The sequence below is a fragment of the Cannabis sativa genome, chromosome 1, assembly GCF_029168945.1.
Source record: "Cannabis sativa cultivar Pink pepper isolate KNU-18-1 chromosome 1, ASM2916894v1, whole genome shotgun sequence".
In the NCBI taxonomy this organism is placed as follows: domain Eukaryota; kingdom Viridiplantae; phylum Streptophyta; class Magnoliopsida; order Rosales; family Cannabaceae; genus Cannabis; species Cannabis sativa.
In genome coordinates this window covers 49,971,411-49,992,717 of record NC_083601.1, presented here as the reverse complement: position 1 = coordinate 49,992,717, position 21,307 = coordinate 49,971,411, and the positions used below count along the sequence as shown (strand labels likewise).

At 40.4% G+C, this 21,307-nt stretch overlaps 2 protein-coding genes across 2 annotated transcripts; one reads left to right on the top strand and one right to left on the bottom strand.

The window, feature by feature from the left end:
* Positions 1 to 1,545: 1,545 nt before the first annotated feature.
* Positions 1,546 to 6,036, bottom strand: LOC115705494 (uncharacterized). Its single transcript, XM_030632833.2, has 3 exons — positions 4,252 to 6,036; positions 3,381 to 3,820; positions 1,546 to 3,266 (listed from the first exon to the last, which is right to left on the bottom strand). The coding sequence occupies exons 1-3, from the start codon at positions 5,719 to 5,721 to the stop codon at positions 1,796 to 1,798; spliced, it is 3,381 nt and encodes a 1,126-aa protein (XP_030488693.2). The 5' UTR covers positions 5,722 to 6,036; the 3' UTR covers positions 1,546 to 1,795.
* A 13,270-nt stretch (positions 6,037 to 19,306) lies between these two features.
* Positions 19,307 to 20,979, top strand: LOC115708340 (receptor-like serine/threonine-protein kinase At2g45590). The gene has a single exon (XM_030636582.2). The coding sequence runs from the start codon at positions 19,547 to 19,549 to the stop codon at positions 20,903 to 20,905; it is 1,359 nt and encodes a 452-aa protein (XP_030492442.2). The 5' UTR covers positions 19,307 to 19,546; the 3' UTR covers positions 20,906 to 20,979.
* The last annotated feature ends 328 nt before the right edge of the window (positions 20,980 to 21,307 follow it).

The following is a 21,307-nucleotide window of genomic DNA, read 5'->3' as shown; positions in this document are numbered from 1 at the left end:
GATTCTTCGACCCGAATTCGAACCCTAGACCCGGACTCGAATTTGGACCTTGAATCGGAATCTCGGACCCAAACCTTGACCCGAACTCGGACGCCAGACCCGGTCACCCGGACCCCAAACCTTAGATCTTGGACTTCGACCCGAACCCTAGACTTGGACCTTGAACTCAGACCCTAGACTCGAGGCTAGGTCCGAGGTCCTGGGTTGGGTCCGTGATTCGGGTCCGAGTTCGGGTCTTGGTCTGGGTCCAGGTTTGGAGTTTGGGTCCAAGATTTGGGCTCTTGAGTTTGGGGTCCGGGCCTGGGACCTGGGTCTGAGTACGAGTCCGAGGTTCGAGTATGGTCGGGATCCGGGTATGAGCAAAAATGTAAAATATATTATGTTAGACAAAAAAAAAAAAAGAAAAATTATTTTTGAAAATAAAAAACAACGTTTCGATGTTTCTGTTTTTTAATTTTTTAAAATTCAATTTTTAAAAAATTTGGCCAAACGACTCCTATTAATTTTTAAAATTCATTTTTTTTGTTTTTAAAAACTGAAAACAATTTTAAGTTATAAAGCTAAACAACGCCTAAGTCCAACCAACTAAGCATGATTATAAAAAAAAACCTAAGCCCAAGCTATTTGGCTGTGTTTTTCAATTTTCGAAATTTTGTTTTTAGAAGTAAGAATAGAAATAGTTTTATGTCATTTTAAAAATTTAATGGTGTTTGGCTCAAGTTTTTTAAAATTATTTTTAGATTTTTTTTACTAAAAAACTCAATATTTTACACCATACCATGACATGAACCAATCCTACTTCAGACCGAGACCGAGACTTGGACCCAACACCCCGACCCCAGATCCCACCCCAAGCCCATATCCCGGACTAAGACCCAGGCCCGGAGTTTTGGGTCCGGAGTTCAAGGTTTGGGTCTGGGTCTCGATCCAGGTTCGGGTCTGGGTCTTGGTCCGGGGCGGGTTTAGGTTCTGGTTTTGGTCTTGGTCTGAGGTCCGAGTCAGAGTTTGAGTCTGGGTCCGAGGTTTGGGTTCGGGTCCGAGTTCGAGTCTGAGATCCGGGGTCTAGATCCGTGTTTGGGTTCGGGTTCGGGGTTGAGTTTCGGGTTAGGGTCGATGATCAGGATCCAGGGTCGGGGTCCAATTCTTGGATCCGAATCCTAGTTTAGGTCTAAAGTCTAGATATGTGAGCCAAAATATAAAATAATATGTTAGAATAAAAAATTATTTTTAAAAATAGAAAACATTGTAATATTTTTTATTTTTTAATTTTATAAAACTCAGTTTTTAAAATATTTAACTAAACAACCCATATTAATTTTTAAAAGTTATTTTCTGTTTTTATAAAATAAAAATAATTTTTAAGTTATGAAAGCAAACAAAAAAGAACCATTTACACTAAAGTTGAACAAAAAAAAATGCACATGTAAAATGGTTACAATTTTAATTGTTCCTGAAGATTATTTGCATACACAGTAAAATTTATACAAATTGGAAATAATAAAAAAAAAAAACCACCTTATTTAAGACAAGAAGCTTGTATTCCAATTTCGAAGCAAATTAACAAGAATGGCATAAAATTATTATTTCAAAATTCTAGACAACAATAGATAATGATACAAGGACTCTCACCCGCAGAGGTATGTACACAAGCTTATTCTGGGTACAAAAAATTACCCTTCTCACTGTTAAACAAATATTTTGAAAGAATACTAAACAAAATGCCTAGACCTCATTGAACAAAGTACTCCCTAAATGGGGATTTATGAAAGACCTCCCCTGCCAAAAGAATATCATTCTATGCCAAAAATAAGGCCTCTAAATAATCATCTATATATGCCAAGCAAGGCCAATGATCAGTTCGAATTCGCACCAAAGTTGAAAAATCGCTTACTTCCATTTGGAAGAGGAGATGAAACCTTGGTGGAAGAAATATCAAAACCAAAAAACTACCCAAGTTTCTTTTACTGATATTGATGATGCTTTCCCTTTCACCAGCATCCTCAATATATGTAAGATGAAGAGGGCCTCTCTCAAAATCAGCCCTCGAGTCGCTATCATCAGGCGAAGCCATATCTTCCCAAATGATGTCCCTAATAATTCCCCCATCCTTCACAAGAGTGATGAGTGGTTCTCCGCTTACACTCACAACAAATGAAGCCAGGTACTTCTCCACAGACTGAACCAAAGATAGAGCAGGGACTTCGAGCAACTTCACTGATCGAGTCCCATTAATGGCTGCAATACCTTTCCCGCCCTTTAATGGAAAGGTCTCCCTTCCAGTATTGCTAGTACCACATGCTTCCCAGAGAGCATTGAACAATTCTGAGTAATAGCCAGGTATTTCATCTTCCTGGACATCAGGTGGTATAATAGCCTTGAGAAACATGTCTTCTATTCCAACAGTGATACCCTGAAGCTGACCACGAACAATCTGACCATTTTCTGCATTTGTTTCAATTGAAACATCAACCAGACCAGGCGTTGGCTCCCTCGGTTCCAATTCAATCATTACAGACGCTCTAAACCTTCTGTCTTCTCCAGAACCATTTTCTAAAGGAACAATGTCTAATGCAACGATTTGATCAGAGATGTTAGCATTTTTTGGAGGTTCACCAAGAAGAAAAGGTATATGATATGATGGAATAGACCCATAAGCTGCAGAGGATGAAAAATTGAGGACCGTTGCATACATAGCAGGAAGGGTGTCTACTGAATCCAAACCACCAGCTGGTAAATTTACTTCGCATGTGCGGTTAAAAGGCTCAGATTCAAACCTCAAACTACAGGATATTCTAACTTTAAGCCCTGCCATATTTCTAAAATCGGGAATGCATGAAAAATGCCTTCTTAATCTTCCTAAAATCTCAGAAATCTTTGAATCCATCACACGCAATGGCTCGGGTGGGTGATCAATCCTATCTTTTTCGGGTAAAATCTGGATAGTACTATCACCACCAATTTCCTCCTCCTCTATTATGGGCTCTGCGTCCCTGATGTCCTCTATATAGCCAGACTTATTGCTTCCAATAGTAAAAGATGACAAAGACAAGGACCATGATTGTTTGACTAGTAGGGGAATCAAGCGCTCTAGGTGGACAAAGGATGATATATTTCTTGGTGTCTTGACATTATGACTAGACCGAGGAGATTGAACATTAAAATATGAAGTCGGTGGAGAGGGAGAAATTCCAAGGTACTGTTCCCCAAGGTTAAGCATATTCCTAAGCTTATTTCCAGGGACGCAGATAAGCATCCGAAGGTAGATCCTGCAAAGAGCAATACTTGAAGGTGAGGGGAAAAAAATGGCAAACACTATCTATTAAAAAACAGAAAAAAGTTCTTACTTCTTATTGAATAGAAGAAAATCAGTTTTATTGTACCTTGCATTGTCACGAACTTCCAAATCAGGGAAATAAAGGCAAGCAAATGCAAGAAGACGAGATAGCCCAAGAAACAATCTAGAGCTTTTGTGGTGCAACAGCAGTGTTCGACAAATGCTAAGAACTTTGCTCCCCTGAGACCAGGTTTTTAATCCTGTATCCGGGCCATGTTTATCAACAAGGAACACCATGAAACTAGTAAGAAGTTCCAACAGTCGTCGAGGAGGGATTGTATCATTTTCAGCAATTCTATCAAACATAGGGAAGCATGTAACCAACTTGTAATCTATCTTGACTTTTAAGAATAAGTGCTCATCAAAAGTCTGAAGCAGCCTCTCTCCCAACCACTGGTGCTTTTGACAGCTCAAAAGGCGATCAATCAAAGCAACAATCACTGGAACCAATCTCTGACACTGCAATATCACATCTACTAGCATTCCCTGAAGAAGAAAAGAGAAATAAAGATGTAAACATTAAAATTTACGCAGATCTGAGGCTGAACATTGACCCTTCCTCCTTCCCCATCCCGCAAAGTACCATGAAATTCGTAAGCTAGTTCTTTTTGTTCTTTCCTAGTTACCAAGTATTCAGCACTGAGATTTGCAAAATACAGACAGACTAATGAAGAACATACACATACTGTGACATTCATAATAGAGTGGCGAAAACCCTTCTGAAGCAAAAAACATGCAGTTGATACTTGATATACTAATATGAACTAAGCGGTCTCTAACAACAGTAATTAGAAAGAAGAAAATCTGAAGGAACTGAACATATCCTATCATCAACAGGTTCAAGAACTAAAAAAATAAAGCTACTCCAGTCCAGCAGATGCAAAACCTCATATTTCATTTTGAAACACAATGAGTACCTGCACAGTATGAAAGATGGTTGACTCCATCAGAGTTCTTGTGGTGGAAGGATCGGTGTCAGAATGAGATGACGCGCCAATCAAGAACTTACGGAAGGTACGAAAGGCCAGTGCAGTTTCAGTGCTCTCGGCAGGCAGCCATTTAAAGGCTGACACAGAGACAAGGCCATCTTGAAATAGCTTCACCACTGTCTTTCCATTGCTCTCACCCCCAACCAACCCAGTCTCTATATTTATGATATCAAGACAAACGGAACAGAAAGCAAGCATGTCAAGCTTCATGGCTTTAAGAGCAAGGGGATCAAACACACTAGGATAGAAGTTTAGATTCATATCAACAAGTGACTTCGTTTTCCTAGCATCTCTTTTCAGCAGTAATTCATTGAAACCCAACAACCAATGAAGAGCCAGCAATCGAAATACCAACGAATGTTGTGTTTCTCTAGAAACCAACATAAGCCTACGGGCAATCTCGCCTTCCTGCCCGTCAAAAGCGTCTAAAAATTGGGAGTACATCATCAAAACAACGTGGCACAGCATAGGATCAAACGAATAAATCATTCCAAAAAACTGCACCTTTAACATTGATGCCTGCAATTCCAAAGCCACTGCCACCGGCATAATCATGGCCAAGAACTCCATCATAGCACAAGGAGTCAAAACCTGCGGCCACTCGAGCAAAAAAGCCAAAGCCCTCCTCAGCTCCTTGAAGTTCAACCCGGCAGAGCCCTCCTTGACTGAACCAAAACCACTCAGCAGAACCTGCGGCACGCTAAACGGGACCAAAGGCACAGAATTACTCAGGATGGAAACACTCAGCTTATGGGCAACGATGTTACGAACCACAGAAGTGAACAGGAGAATGTAGCTCTGGCAAGCATGAGTCCGCTCGTTCTGGCAGAGGCTCCACAAGTGGCCAACAATCTCCGAGAGCAAACAAGGGTAAGCTTGTTCCAACTCTCGGAGGCATTCACAGGCGACCACCCGAATCTGCCTATCAGGCCCATGATTAGGCCTATTAACAACCATCAAAAGCAACTCTACCAACCCCTCTAAGAGCCTCACCGGGATTCGATCGGAACAGGTTTCGAGCGAGATCAAAATCGAGGTCACAGAGACCATCATTTGCTCTTTAAGAGAGATTCCCACAGAGACTCCATCCACCGGGGTTTGGAGAAAGGAACGGAGAGTATCAATAACACGAAGGAGAGAATTTTCCCTGGAATTGGACTCGCCATCATCGTCAACCCCAAAGAGCGAGTCAGCAAACTCTTCAAGGAAAAGAATGATGGAAAGCTTAGAAGAGAAGTCCCGCCTGAGAATACATGAGAGAGCTTGATCCAGGAGGGAAGGGATGATAGCATAGGCTGCGTTCCACTTTCCGCGACGTGCACCGCCGAACTGGAAATCTTCGATTAGGGTCTCCCATTCTTGAGCTGAGAGAAGCTTCAAAGGCGGCTTATCAGACATAATGGGCTTTTACGAAACCCTAGAAGAAGCTGGGCATGATCAGCTAAAATAGGCGAAATTGGAGAAGATGAGGGAGACAGATGGTTAGGGTAGCATCATTGGAGGATAACCGTATCTCCGGTGAAGTTAAATCGGAGAAATACACCGGCGGCGAATTGAATATGGGAAAGTTTGAAGTTTTCAGTTCAGTAAGAATTTTGATTTTGGTTAGACTTGGACACAGTTGACACAACCATAAATAAATTTATTAGTAAGAATTTTGATTCTGCTACACACTTATTAAGAGCATCTCTAATTGTAAAAATTTAGAGAATGCGTAAGGAGGTGTAATATTGAGATATTATGTTATTAAATGTAATTCTACAAATTTAAATGTATATATTATAGGTTAAATATTATTTTGGATGTTTTGAAAAAATTATTGATTGGATCTTCTATTTTGTTAAATGACAAAATAGAACATGTATTTTCTAAAATGGTAAAAATCTGACTCTGAACAAATTTTTTATCAAAATAAAATTTAACAATAATCCGATCTAAAAGTGTTATGATAAAATTGTTTAAATTTTCTGTATCTGTTCCTATTTTCAAGTTAGTTATATTAAAAAAAAGTTATCAAAAATTAAGTTAAGGGTCCTATTTGTACCATTTTAGAAAATACAGAGTTTATTTTATCATTTAACAAAATAGAAGGTCCAATTATTAACTTTTGTAAAACACAGGGTCCAAAATGGTATTTACCCTATATTATAAAGGCTAATTATGATTTTTTTTCCCTCGAACTTTGACATTTACCAAATCATCTCTTGAATTTTTTTGGCCGTTAAAAATTCTCCTTGAATTATTGAGATTGTTAGATTTAAATTTTTTTGTCTAATTTTAGAAAAAAAAAAATTAATATGGATGAAAGTTCAAGGGCATGATTTAGTACATATCAAAGTTTGAAGGACATGATTTGGTAGATATTAAAATCTGCGGAGCATAGTTTAATACATAAACAATCAGTGAAACAGTAAAATTAAATAAAATTAGACAAAAATCCTTAAATCTAACGATCTCAATAGAATTTCTAAGACTTGACTACCAATCCATTACCAAAACTAAAACAAGACTAAAATTAAAACCAATTACAAATTTTCGAGAAGCTCCAAGACTCAATCATCAACCCACTACACAAAACAGTCACTAACCACTAAAACAAAATATTAGTCGCAATAAAAGCAGAGAATAGAATGAGAATGTTCAACATAACTGATATCATCGTCGGGAGAGTCGTCGCTACCGAAAAGCCACTGTAATTAGACATCAAAATTGTCACCGATGTTTGATGTAAGAGTTGTCGCCGAAGTTGGACCTTAGAATTTGACAAAGAGAAATTAGTAATATTTATCAGCTAGTTCAAAATATAACATTGAGAAACCAGTTATGTAGATTAACAAAATTAAAAACTAAATCTTAAAATCAGTTACATATAATAACAAAAACAATAATTTAATATAGAAACCAATTTCATATTACGATTAACTAAAAAATGAACAAACATATGACACCTAAAATAATGAAAAGATATATTAATTACAAAAACCAGTTACTTATAAAGAAAAAAAGAATACATACTATAAAATAATTTTTAATAATGACTTATAAACTAAATAACAAAAACAAAGATTAAATACAAAACTATTTACTAAATACAATTACCTAAAAATATAAATAAAAACATAAGAAACTTAAAATAATAAAATAATATATATTGAAGCAGAAAAATTAGTTAATTAAAAAAAAAAAAACAGACCACCGTAAAGAATTATTAACAAATAAATAAATTTAAATCATTAAAACGAGTTGCATTAACTAACCAAATAAAATCTTTGACACATAAAAATCAATTACATTAAACAACCAATTGAATTTTTGACACAAAGAAATCATTTACATCAAACAATCAATCCAATATCGTATAAAAAACCAGTTACAAACAATTAAAAATCTGACACAAAGAAACCAGTTACATTAAACAATCAATTAAAAATGTTTAATAGAGAAGCCAATTATGTAAAAAAAAATTGAACAAACATAAAACAACTAAACAATAAAAAAAATTGAAACACAAAAACGAGTTAGTAAAAAAAAAATATAGCACATTATTTTTTTTTTTAACACATAGCTTAGAAAATTAATTATCAGAAACCAATTTCACTTATCACCTATTTGAAAATTTTACACAGCAAAACTAGATTTTTATAATAACAAAAGAAAAAACAAAACTTAATGCTTAATTATGTACAATAACAAATCAGTGTCAAACATATGAATTCTCGTAACAAAAGATAACAAAACATAAAATGATAAATATAGAAGATAACTTAGACCAGTTCATCAATCAACCATATGAAAAAAAAAGTACACACACAAACAAAAAAATTTAAAAACTCGCAAATATAATTAAAATAACGTACACTGTACAACAAAAAATTTAAAAATAAAATATAAATATGAAATCAGTTTCAAATCTAGAAACAAAATAATAAAAAGAAATGTTAAATTAAAAAATATACAATAACTTCATAAAATTAAGCAACTACCCCATTACAGAACCCTTAATGTGAAACTAGTTTCGAACCTGCGAAACCAATTTAAAACAAAAACTAGTTGTAACTAAACTAAATAAGAAAACAAAGAGTTTATGTAAAGCCCGCTTAGTTAATTTGGAAATTAGCAGTTATTTATGTTAATCAGGAAATTATTTATAGCTATTTAAATAATTTATTATGGAATTCAGATATGCATGAGTATGTTATCAGCAGTTTTTATATTTCGCATTTCCGGTGTCCGGTATTTTGGAACGCGGCGTTTGGCTCAGTAGAAATCACAATTTAGTATGTTAGTATTTTGGGGACGGGTTTTGACATTGGGAATGTCGGGAATGGCCGGGAATTTAGAATGTCCCAAAAATACCCCTTTAGTATGTTTTTAGTGATTTTATGGTGGAGGGGCAAAATGGTCTTTTTGCCCCATTAGTATTTTGTCTTATATGATTTTATGAAATGGAAATTATATGTTGATTTTATTTATTCTTTTCTTGGCTGAAATTAAATGATTAATATGTTAATAATCCCTTTTTCCCTCATTTCAAACACTTAGTCAATTTAAAGGAAATTTCAAAAAACTCTCACACACACACAACTCTCTCTCTCTTTCGGCCAAACCTTGAGCAGCAAGGAGGGGATTTTTCTCCTTGGATTTTGGCTAGTTGTTCATCATCTTTTTGGGTTCATCTCAAGCTAGGTTGGTTCATGCCTCTTTCCCTCTTTAAATTCTTGAAGAAAATGTGTGAAAATGTGATTTGCATGTTGGATTTTTATGTTGTTGTTGCTGCTGTAATCTAGTGATTATTTTGTGTTTAAGCATGTTAGTTTAGGGTTATTTTGATGCTTGATTGCTAGGGTGAGCATGCTAGAAGTTTATATGTGAAAATTGATGATTTTTGTGAGAAAATGCCATGTTTAGTTTCTGTGTTATTGCTGGTTGTTATTGTTAGTTTGCAGAGGTGTTTTAATGCTTAGTTAAGTAGAATTAACTAGGCTAGGGTGCATGCTAGAGGGTTTAACCAAGTTTGAGTTCTTGAACTCAAAGCTTGGTCTTCAATGGTGAAATTTGCTTGTGAGGTTTCTGGGTAGGTTTGAGGCCTTGAAATGGTCATTTGGGACCTATGTAGGAGGTCTGGAAAGTTTGGGACCATTTGGGTTCGAAATGGTCAAGATATGGGAATTTTTTTGCTTCTTTGCGAGGAACCGGAATTCGGTTGAGCATCCGGAATTCGGATGGGGGTTCGAATTTTCGTAACCGGAATTAGGTTGGGCAACCGGACTTCCGGATGGGGGATTTTTCAGAACCCTAGTTTTCCTCGTTTTTGGGTTTTTAGGGGTATTGCCATGCTTTTTATCGATAGGGAAACTTTTAGTTTCGAGTTTTAGTCCCCGGGAAGTGATTTAGCGTGTCACTTATAGCGTTGTGGTTTTTATGGTTTAGGAGCCGATGTCCGCCGTTCGCCTTCGAGTCGAGTTGACCAAGACACCCGAAATCGGAATCCGTGTAAGATTAGTATAACAAGTATGCATATGTAGTTTACATGTTTAGCGTGCATGTAGGAAGCCCGTTAGTTTACATTAGATATGTATTTAGGCTTCGAACCACCCAACCCCGTCACGTCGGTACAGCCGGAGTATGACCCGCAGCCGGAGTATGACGGTTCGACCGATCAGTCGACACCGGTTGGTGGTTCGGTTATTGACCTATCCCGTCGGTACAGGTGGAGTATGACCGACGGCGGAGTATGACCGGTTCGACCGATCAGGAGGATACTTGTCAATAGTGCCGTCCCCTGAACGTTCAAAACTCAGTACCATGTTGGACATGGCAGTAGTGCTCAGTACCATGTTGGACATGGCAGTAGCGGGACTCAGTATCGTGTTGGACACGGCAGTCAGTTTTATGTATGTTATTATTATGCTTTTCTTACTGAGTCTGTCGACTCACAGTTTGCGTTGCATGTGTAGGTAAAGGCAAGGCGATTCTTGATGGACCGTGAGCGAGCTTATGGGATTGTACATGTCGGGGCGGTTAGGCACTGGAGCGTACGATCCTCGGGACAGGCTGGGATTTTTGTAACGGTCGTTAGATGACCTTATTTTGATGTAAAAGTTGAATAGTAAAAACGTTTGTAAATATTTTTATAAATCGGGATCCCGAGACTTTTTGGTAAAATGGTTTATGAGTTTAATGAATAAGCAAAATTTTAATTAATCACGTTTTTCCATAAACCTCGTTGATTAGCAACGAGCTGCACAGTACGTTTAAAAATCACGTAATACGCCTAAATTAGTTAGGGTGTTACAATTTGGTATCAAAGCCGCCAGGTTGTCTTCCGAAGATCGTCACGACATGTACAATCATCATCAGCAGTTAGCTCGGTTCACGGTTCAGTAAGCCTTTATTGCTTTAGTAGTTTATTTTATTCAGTTATGAAAAAGAAAAGCCTGTTAGGAAGCATGTTAGTAGCCTGATAGTAGAATAGGCGCATGTTTCATTTCTAATTTCCAAATTAAGCGGCATTAGTAAGCTCGCCTTGAATACGACCTGATATGCCAACTCTTGGTTTCGCAGGCGGTTCTAACTAGATGGACGCCAGGCGGACTACCAGGAGTCGAGGCAACTCTGTGGGGTCGAATCAGGGAGAGGGAGCTCGGTTTCCCCCACCTGCTAGGGGCCGAGGTAGAGGTCCCCGAGGCAGGGCTCGTGGTCGGGGTGATGAGAACCCGCCACAGGCTGCCCGAGCTCCCCGATCGGGGAGCCCGGCCGGGAGTTGCGGTTTGCGGAGATGCAAGCCGGGATCGAAGAGCAAGACCTCGAGATTCGAGAGGTTGAGACAGCGGGGTGCTCCTGCGTGCTTAGGTAGTTCCGGTGGCACACCCGCCGCCTGTGCCGAGATGGTAGTGGCGGCCCACGGATTGGAACCTTTATATGAGCGGTTCCGGAAGCAAGCACCTCCGGTATTCCTGGGAGGTCCAGATGTGTCGAAAGCCGAGCAGTGGCTTACGGTGATCACCAGAATCTTGAACTTTATGGGTGTCACCGGCAACGACAGAGTGGTGTGCGCCACATTCCAGTTCCAGGAGGATGCCCTGGTATGGTGGGACATGGTGTCTTAGATTCACGATGTCACCACCATGACTTGGGAGAGGTTCCAGGAACTCTTCAATGCGAAGTACTACAACGAGGCGGTTAGAAGCGCCAAGAGAAAGGAATTCGTTCACCTGACCCAGCGGGAGAACATGAGTGTCACTGAGTATACTACTCAGTTGTGAGTTGGCGAGGTTAGCCTCGGGTATTGTGCCGACCGACTTCAGCAGAAAGGAGAAGTATCTGGACGGGTTGAATCCCAAGATCAGGCATGACCTGATGATTACCACAGACGACAGCACCACCTACGCTCAGATGGTGGAGAAGGCACTACGAGCTGAGGGCGCAGTGGGATGTATGTCAGATTCAGCCAGTACTCCGGTTGGTGGCGGAGCTCCTACCCCTCCTGCATCAGGATTTAGCAGGGGGAGTAGTGGTTCGGCCATTGATCAGAGGAAGAGGGCACCCACTGCTTCCGGCGGCTCGAGTCAGAACAAAAAGGTTCGGGGGAACCGAACGGAGGAGTCGTCTGGTGGTAATGAGACTCGCTTCTCCTATCCCGAGTGCCCTAGCCGCAAGAGGCACCATCGGGGAGAGTGCAAGGGGCGGTGGATGCTTTCATTGTGGCATGCCCCGGCACTTCAAGAGGGAATGTCCCCGGCTCGGCCGGAGGCACCGAGAGCTCCGGCGATGCCCACTCCGGCCGGGGTATTCGCGATCACGCAGGCGATGCGGATGCCGGCCCATCGGTTGTTACAGGTCAGATTCTTATTAACGACTCGTTTTATTCAGTGCTGTTTGATTCTGGGGCTACACGTTCTTATGTGGCGGCCAGAGTCTTTAGTAAGTTGGGTAGACCCTTTGATAGATATGAGTCAGGGTTTGGAACCCTATTACCTGGCGGAGAATTGGTTATCTCCAATAGGTGGATTAGGTCTATGCCGATCAGGATAGATGGTAGAGAGTTGAGCGCTGATCTGATAGAGATGAGCTTAGTCGAATTTGATATTATTTTAGGAATGGATTTCCTATCTAAATATTCGGCGAGCATTGATTGCAAGAGGAAGATGGTGGTCTTCCAACCAGAAAGTGAAGAACCGTTCGTATTTGTGGGTTCGGTTCAGGGATCTCGGATCCCGGTGATCTCGGCTATGTCAGCGAGAGAATTATTGCACGGTGGGTGCTTAGGGTTTCTGGCCGTGGTGGTGGACACCACTCGGCCAGGCACCATTCGGCCAGAGGACATCAGCGTGGTTCGGGAATTTTTGGACGTTTTTCCCGAAGAACTTCCAGGGTTACCACCTCAGCGGGAGATTGATTTCGTGATTGACTTGGCACCAGGGGTGGATCCGGTTTCTAAAGCCCCGTATAGGATGGCTCCAGCTGAACTTAAGGAGTTAAAGATTCAGCTCCAGGGGTTGCTTGACATAGGGTTCATTCGGCCCAGTGTGTCACCCTGGGGAGCCCCGGTTTTGTTCGTGAAGAAGAAGGATGGATCGATGAGGATGTGCATCGACTACAGAGAGTTGAACAAGCTGACGGTGAAGAATAAATATCCATTACCGAGGATCGATGACTTGTTCGATCAGCTTCAGGGGAAGACGGTCTTTTCTAAGATTGATCTCCGTTCGGGTTATCATCAGTTGAGGATCCGAGAGGAGGACATTCCAAAGACGGCTTTCCGCACTAGGTATGGACACTACGAGTTCCTGGTTATGTCATTCGGACTAACCAACGCTCCTGCAGCATTCATGGACCTGATGAATAGGGTATTCAAGGATTTCCTCGATATCTGTGTGATTGTGTTTATCGACGACATCCTCGTGTACTCTCAGTCAGAAGAGGAGCATGAGTTACATCTTCAGATGGTACTGCAACGACTTCGAGAACATAGACTCTATGCCAAGTTCAAGAAATGTGAGTTCTGGTTGTCTCAGGTGTCCTTCCTAGGGCACATTGTGAGTAAAGATGGGATCAAGGTGGATCCCGGGAAGATCGAATCCGTCAGGGATTGGCCGAGACCGAAGACCGTGACGAGAGATCGAAGCTTTTGGGATTAGCTGGGTATTACCGTAGGTTCGTGGAGGGGTTCTCCAAAATTTCAATGCCCCTAACCGAGCTTACAAAGAAGAATCAGCGATTTATCTGGTCAGATAAATGCGAAGCGAGTTTTCAGGAGTTGAAACAGAGGTTGATTACTGCTCCGGTACTAGCTTTGCCTTCGGACAAGGAGAAGTTCGTGGTCTATTGTGACGCATCCAAACAGGGTTTGGGGTGCGTATTGATGCAAGCCGATCGGGTTATCGCTTACGCCTCCCGTCAGTTAAAGGATTATGAACAGCGATACCCGACTCATGATTTAGAATTGGCCGCAGTGGTTTTTGCACTGAAGATTTGGCGGCATTACTTGTATGGTGAGAAGTGCGAGATCTATACCGACCATAAAAGTCTCAAGTATTTCTTTACTCAGAAAGATTTGAACATGAGACAGAGGCGTTGGTTGGAGTTAGTGAAGGATTATGATTGCGAGATCCTCTATCATCCCGGAAAAGCCAATGTAGTGGCCGATGCCCTGAGTAGAAAGGGGCCCGGGCAGGTAGCTAGCATGGTTCAGATCTCACCTCAGCTAGCAGAGGATATGGTCGTCCGGCATTGAGTTTGTGGTAGGTCGGCTACACAACTTAACGCCGCAATCGATCTCGTTAGAAAGAATAAAAATTGCTCAGACGACAGATCCGGAGTTAGTGAAGATCCGAGATGAGGTATTGGCTGGTCAAGCCAAGGACTTTTCAGTGTCAGATAGTGGGATGCTTTTGTATAAAGCCAGGGTTTGTGTCCCGAACAGTGTGGACTTGAGGAACGAGATATTTGAGGAGGCTCATTCTACTCCATATTCTCTCGCATCCCGCACCACCAAGATGTACCAAGACTTGAAACCGTACTTCACGGTGGAACGGTATGAAGAAGAATTTGGTAGAATTCGTTTCGAGATGCCTCACGTGTCGGCGGATCAAGGCCGAACATCGAGACCGGACGGGGTTGTTACAGCCTCTAACCCTACCAGAATGGAAATGGGAGGATATTACTATGGATTTTGTGGTCGGGTTACCTAGGACCACGAGTATGTATGATTCCATCTGGGTAGTGGTGGACCGATTTACGAAATCTGCTCATTTTCTGCCGGTCAGAACGACATTTTCAGTGGATCAGTTGGCGAATCCGTACGTCGTGGAAATAGTGAGACTTCACGGGGTACCGAAGTCTATTGTTTCGGACAGGATCCGAAATTCACCTCCAAATTTTGGCAGAGTTTGCAACGGCAATGGGTACGAAGCTAAAATTCAGTACAGCATTCCATCCTCAGACAGATGGTCAGTCCGAAAGGACAATTCAGATATTGGAGGATATGCTGAGAGCCTGTGTTATGGACTTTGAGGGTTCATGGAGTAAATACCTACCGTTAGTAGAGTTCTCATATAACAACAGTTATCAGAGTACGATAGGGATGGCACCCTATGAACTGTTGTACGGTAGGAAATGTAGATCCCCTATTCACTGGGATGAGACAGGGGAGAGGAAATATCTAGGTCCGGAGTCAGTTCAACGGACCAATGAGGCAATAGAGAAGATTAAAGCTAGAATGCTTGCCTCCCAGAGCAGACAGAAGAGTTACGCAGATCCGAAACGTCGAGATGTTGAGTTCCGAGTAGGGGACCATGTGTTTTTGCGAGTATCTCCGATGAAGGGGATTAAACGTTTCGGGAAAAGAGGCAAGTTATGCCCTAGATTTACAGGACCTTTCGAGATTCTCGAGAAGATAGGTCGAAGTGGCATATCGGTTAGCATTGCCTCCGGCTTTATCGGAAGTGCACAACGTATTTCATGTCTCAATGTTGAGAAAATACGTTTCGTACCCCTCTCATATAATCGGTTATGAGAGCCTTCGGCGATCGGATATGTCCTATGAGGAACAGCCAGTGCAGATCCTGGATAGAAAGGATAAAGTCCTTCGGAATAAGACCATAGCGTTGGTCAAGGTTCTCTGAGAAACGAAGGTGGAAGAAGCCACTTGGGAGCTAGAATCGATTTGCGAGCTCGATATCCGTAGTTATTCAGGTTAGATTTCGGGGACGAAATCCTTTTAAGGGGGGGATAGTTGTAAAGCCCGCTTAGTTAATTTGGAAATTAGCAGTTATTTATGTTAATCAGGAAATTATTTATAGCTATTTAAATAATTTATTATGGAATTCAGATATGCATGAGTATGTTATCAGCAGTTTTTATATTTCGCATTTCCGGTGTCCGGTATTTTGGAACGCGGCGTTTGGCTCAGTAGAAATCACAATTTAGTATGTTAGTATTTTGGGGACGGGTTTTGACATTGGGAATGTCGGGAATGGCCGGGAATTTAGAATGTCCCAAAAATACCCCTTTAGTATGTTTTTAGTGATTTTATGGTGGAGGGGCAAAATGGTCTTTTTGCCCCATTAGTATTTTGTCTTATATGATTTTATGAAATGGAAATTATATGTTGATTTTATTTATTCTTTTCTTGGCTGAAATTAAATGATTAATATGTTAATAATCCCTTTTTCCCTCATTTCAAACACTTAGTCAATTTAAAGGAAATTTCAAAAAACTCTCACACACACACAACTCTCTCTCTCTTTCGGCCAAACCTTGAGCAGCAAGGAGGGGATTTTTCTCCTTGGATTTTGGCTAGTTGTTCATCATCTTTTTGGGTTCATCTCAAGCTAGGTTGGTTCATGCCTCTTTCCCTCTTTAAATTCTTGAAGAAAATGTGTGAAAATGTGATTTGCATGTTGGATTTTTATGTTGTTGTTGCTGCTGTAATCTAGTGATTATTTTGTGTTTAAGCATGTTAGTTTAGGGTTATTTTGATGCTTGATTGCTAGGGTGAGCATGCTAGAAGTTTATATGTGAAAATTGATGATTTTTGTGAGAAAATGCCATGTTTAGTTTCTGTGTTATTGCTGGTTGTTATTGTTAGTTTGCAGAGGTGTTTTAATGCTTAGTTAAGTAGAATTAACTAGGCTAGGGTGCATGCTAGAGGGTTTAACCAAGTTTGAGTTCTTGAACTCAAAGCTTGGTCTTCAATGGTGAAATTTGCTTGTGAGGTTTCTGGGTAGGTTTGAGGCCTTGAAATGGTCATTTGGGACCTATGTAGGAGGTCTGGAAAGTTTGGGACCATTTGGGTTCGAAATGGTCAAGATATGGGAATTTTTTTTGCTTGCTGCCTGCGAGGAACCGGAATTCCGGTTGAGCATCCGGAATTCCGGATGGGGGTTCAGATTTTCCCAGAACCGGAATTCCGGTTGGGCAACCGGACTTCCGGATGGGGGATTTTTCAGAACCCTAGTTTTCCTCGTTTTTGGGTTTTTAGGGGTATTGCCATGCTTTTTATCGATAGGGAAACTTTTAGTTTCGAGTTTTAGTCCCCGGGAAGTGATTTAGCGTGTCACTTATAGCGTTGTGGTTTTTATGGTTTAGGAGCCAGTAATCCGCCGTTCAGCTTCGATTCCCAAGTTGACGGCACACCGAAATCGGAATCCGTGTAAGATTAGTATAACGGTATGCATATGTAGTTTACATGTTTAGCGTGCATGTAGGAAGCCCGTTAGTTTACATTAGATATGTATTTAGGCTTCGAACCACCCAACCCCGTCACGTCGGTACGAGTGGAGTATGACCAGGCCGGAGTATGACCGGTTCGGCCGATCAGTGACACCGGTTGGTGGTTCGATCTTATTGACCTATCCCGTCGGTACGGTGGAGTATGACCAGCAGCCGGAGTATGACCGGTTCGACCGATCAGGAGGATACTTGTCAATAGTGCCGTCCCCTGAACGTTCAAAACTCAGTACCATGTTGGACATGGCAGTAGTGCTCAGTACCATGTTGGACATGGCAGTAGCGGGACTCAGTATCGTGTTGGACACGGCAGTCAGTTTTATGTATGATATTATTATGCTTTTCTTACTGAGTCTGTCGACTCACAGTTTACGTTGCATGTGTAGGTGAAGGCAAGGCAGTTGCTGATGGACCGTGAGCGAGCTTATGGGATTGTACATGTCGGGGCGGTTAGGCCTGGAGCGTACGATCCTCGGGACGGACAGAGTGGGATTTTTGTAACGGTCGTTAGATGACCTTATTTTGATGTAAAAGTTGAATAGTAAAAACGTTTGTAAATATTTTTATAAATCGGGATCCCGAGACTTTTTGGTAAAATGGTTTATGAGTTTAATGAATAAGCAAAATTTTAATTAATCACGTTTTTCCATAAACCTCGTTGATTAGCAACGAGCTGCACAGTACGTTTAAAAATCACGTAATACGCCTAAATTAGTTAGGGTGTTACAGTTTATATCAAAGCTAAACATTCATCATACAAAATTGGTTTTAACCAATTCACAAAATATAGTAATGCTACAAAGTAACCAAACTAAACTTTTAGCACTATAACCAACAACAAACAAATAATACTAAACTAGTTTCATTACATTAACATCAACTAAAAAATAACACATTAATTAATAAAAAAAGCACTGAAACTAGTTCCATCAAACACCGTTAACATAATTGACCAAAAGGAATGAATTAAAACCAGTTTCTATAAAAACATAACACTTACTCTAATTTGCCATGCTCATTTCATAATGGGCACTTTAACTTTTGTGGCAAGATCAATGTTATTTCCAGTATAGTAGGAGAACCGGTTTCTATTTGTTAAACAATAAAAACAAAAAAAAAATATAAATCATAAACATAAATTTTGGAGGTTGTAGAACAATATTTCCCATAATTGATTAGTTTTGGAGCTGGATTTAGTGCGTAGGCGAGTGGAGGAGAGTTACAAGGAGTTTAAGACATTGCTAGAGAATAGTGGTGGTCCTGGTTCTGGTTCCAGGTGAGTAATGGAGGGTTCGGTGGGGGCTTCCTCGACTAGGGAGAATTAGAGGATTTGTGGATTTTGCAATGGCTAATGGAGTCGGGGTGGTGGCGGATGTGTTCTTAGATGATGGTGGGGCTGTTAAAGCTGCTGGGGCCAAGAAGATGGTTGTTACTTCGGTGCTGCAAGGAGAAATGGAGACTTTGCGGTTTGGTGCTCTTTTGGCCTTGGATCTCCATGCTGAGGGGGTAGAGTTCTTTTTCGATAACCTTCAGCTGGTACAGTCTTTGGTGGCGGGTCAAGCTCTGAAGTGGGACTTTTTTTTTGTTTTGTTTTAATAATCTTGTTGAAACTTTGATGGATGGTAATTTTGTGGTGAGTTGGATTTCGCGTGTGTTTAACGAAACAGCCCATGCTCTTGCGAGATGTGGTCTGACTCATACTTATAATGGTTTGCTTAAATTTTGAGAAGTGAGTCCCCATGTACTCACTAAACTTATTGTTTTAGCTTAATGAAGTTGTAGTTTTCAGAAAAAAAAAATCCAGATATTTGAGAGTGTTTTTAATTAGCCAATTCATGTTGCTAGGGTTTTTATTTTTAAATAGCATTAGCTTTGTAATAATGAGGGTCAACAAATGTTAAACAAGCTATGCCACTTGTATTCCAGGGTTTTAAGTTCATATACACAATCCACACTGTAATTTACATAAACAAAAATGAAAAAAATCAGACACAATAGTTTATTACATAATTTACTAATTTAGTACTAATACCAGTCATAAAAAATGCAGTAGACAACCAACTTGACAAAGACAGTCAAAAATTGACTGACTCTTCACTTCTTTACTCTTTAAAAATTCTTTGACAGCAAGAACAATGGAACATGTTTTGTCAATTTGTTGTGTGCACGTACCTTTAAACTAATATTTTTTTAATTAATGTTCATGTTTGTAATAAATAAACTTATCAATCATTGCCATTTTCTTGCTACTAAAAAAAACAATTCCCAATTCACAAAAATGTTGTACTTTGAATTCCAATATATTTATTTTTTCTTTTGAAAAAATCAACTCTTATTCACAACTCCAAACATACATCATATATATACACATAAATTTTCCAAAATTCAAATCTAGAGCACAAAATTTCAAAAATTAAAACTGAAAATTAGACCAATCTGAATTCAATTTTGATTTTTTTCAAAAAAAAAAAGAAAAAAATTCAATTTTGATATGTATGTTATTGTTGGCAACAATCACCATCACAAAGATCAAAATTTGTGCTTAATCAATTTGTGTGTACTCATGTGCAAGTCTAAGAAGAGTACCCATGTAGTCGAACCCAAGATACAGCGAACCCCGCGAGCCTCCCGATCGTCGCCGCGGCTCTCCTCCGATGGTCCCTCCTCCTCCAACTCCAACATTCTCACCAGTAACAATTTCACCACCGGTTCGAGCTACAAAGGCTCCTCTTACTCCTCCATTTCCAGCTCCGCCTCTCTCGCCGGAATCAAAGCCTCCTTACCGGATAATCCTCATATCTATGACTTCTTCGACATATCCTCTGCTACCGGAAATTTTATGAGGAATCGATTTTCCTCTTCTTCTTCTTCGTCGTCTTGGCGGTGTTTTCTTAGGGGAAAGGAAGTAATTGTTTTTCAGAGAAAGTTTCGCCGTCCAATTGAGTACCCGGAGCTTCAGATCCGGCTTTCGACGATTTGTAGAAGCCATCATAATAGCTTGATCAAGCTTCTTGGTGCATCTATCTCTGGAAATTGTATCTACCTAGCTTACGAATACGTTCCCGGAGCGAGCCTTGCTGATTGTCTTAGAAACCCTAAAAACCCTAGCTTCACGATTCTCTCGACCTGGCTCTCACGAATGCAGATCGCGACAGACGTGGCTCACGGCCTTGATTACGTTCACCACTGCTCTGGATTGAGGTCCAATTTCGTCCATAACCACATCAAGAGTTCTAGCATCGTTATCGTCTCCGAAGAATCGATAAACGCGAAGCTCTGTCACTTCGGTACTTCGGAGCTTTGCGGAGAGATCGAGAGCGAAGTGGTAACCGATTCAGAAAATTCCATGGAAACTGAGAGTGAAATCACCGCCATTAAAAGGAATCCGAAAAAGTCGAGGAGTCGGGCATTGAAGCTGGAAGGTACGAGAGGTTATATGGCACCGGAGTTTCAATTAACAGGGACTCCGTCTCAGAAGTGCGACGTGTACGCATTCGGAGTGGTGATGCTTGAGCTTCTCTCCGGAGAGGAGCCATTGAAATACCAGCGAGTGGAGGAAGGTGAAGATGGTGGTTATAGGCGCGTGAGCGTGATAGAGACGGCGCGTGCTGCGGTGGAAGGTGGGGAGTTGAGAAAGTGGGTGGATTGGCGGATGAAAGACTCGTACCCAGTTGAAGTTGCGGAGAAGATGATTCGGGTCGGGTTGGATTGTGTGGAAGAAGCTCCTGAAAGAAGACCGGATATGGGTCGGGTTGCTGGATTGGTTTCGATGCTGTTTTTGGAGTCCAAGAATTGGGCTGAGAAGATTGGGATGCCTATGGACTTTTCAGTTTCATTGGCTCCTCGATGAGACTAGTTTTTTGATTCATTTGTACATCTCCACTCATACCAATATACAAATACTTTTTTTTTTTTTTTCAAAAAGGAATAGTGATGATAAAACAACCTTTTAGATGAGATTTGAGCAATTTTGATTTGTTATCATGGAATGGAAAAGTTTGTGTACTCATTTATTCTTCAAGTTATTACAAAAATGTTAAATTTTGGGTAATATTTATAGTTTTATTGATACAGAATTTTTTTAGAGAAATTTTCACGGTATACTACTTTTGCTATTTTTTTTATAAAAATACTATTAGACGGTATTTTTTATTTTTTCACTGTATTTTTTTATAAGTTTTATACAACAGTATATTGTGTTAAGTTTTCACTAGTGTTTTATAGTTGTTATACTGTTGTTTTGAGTTGTTCT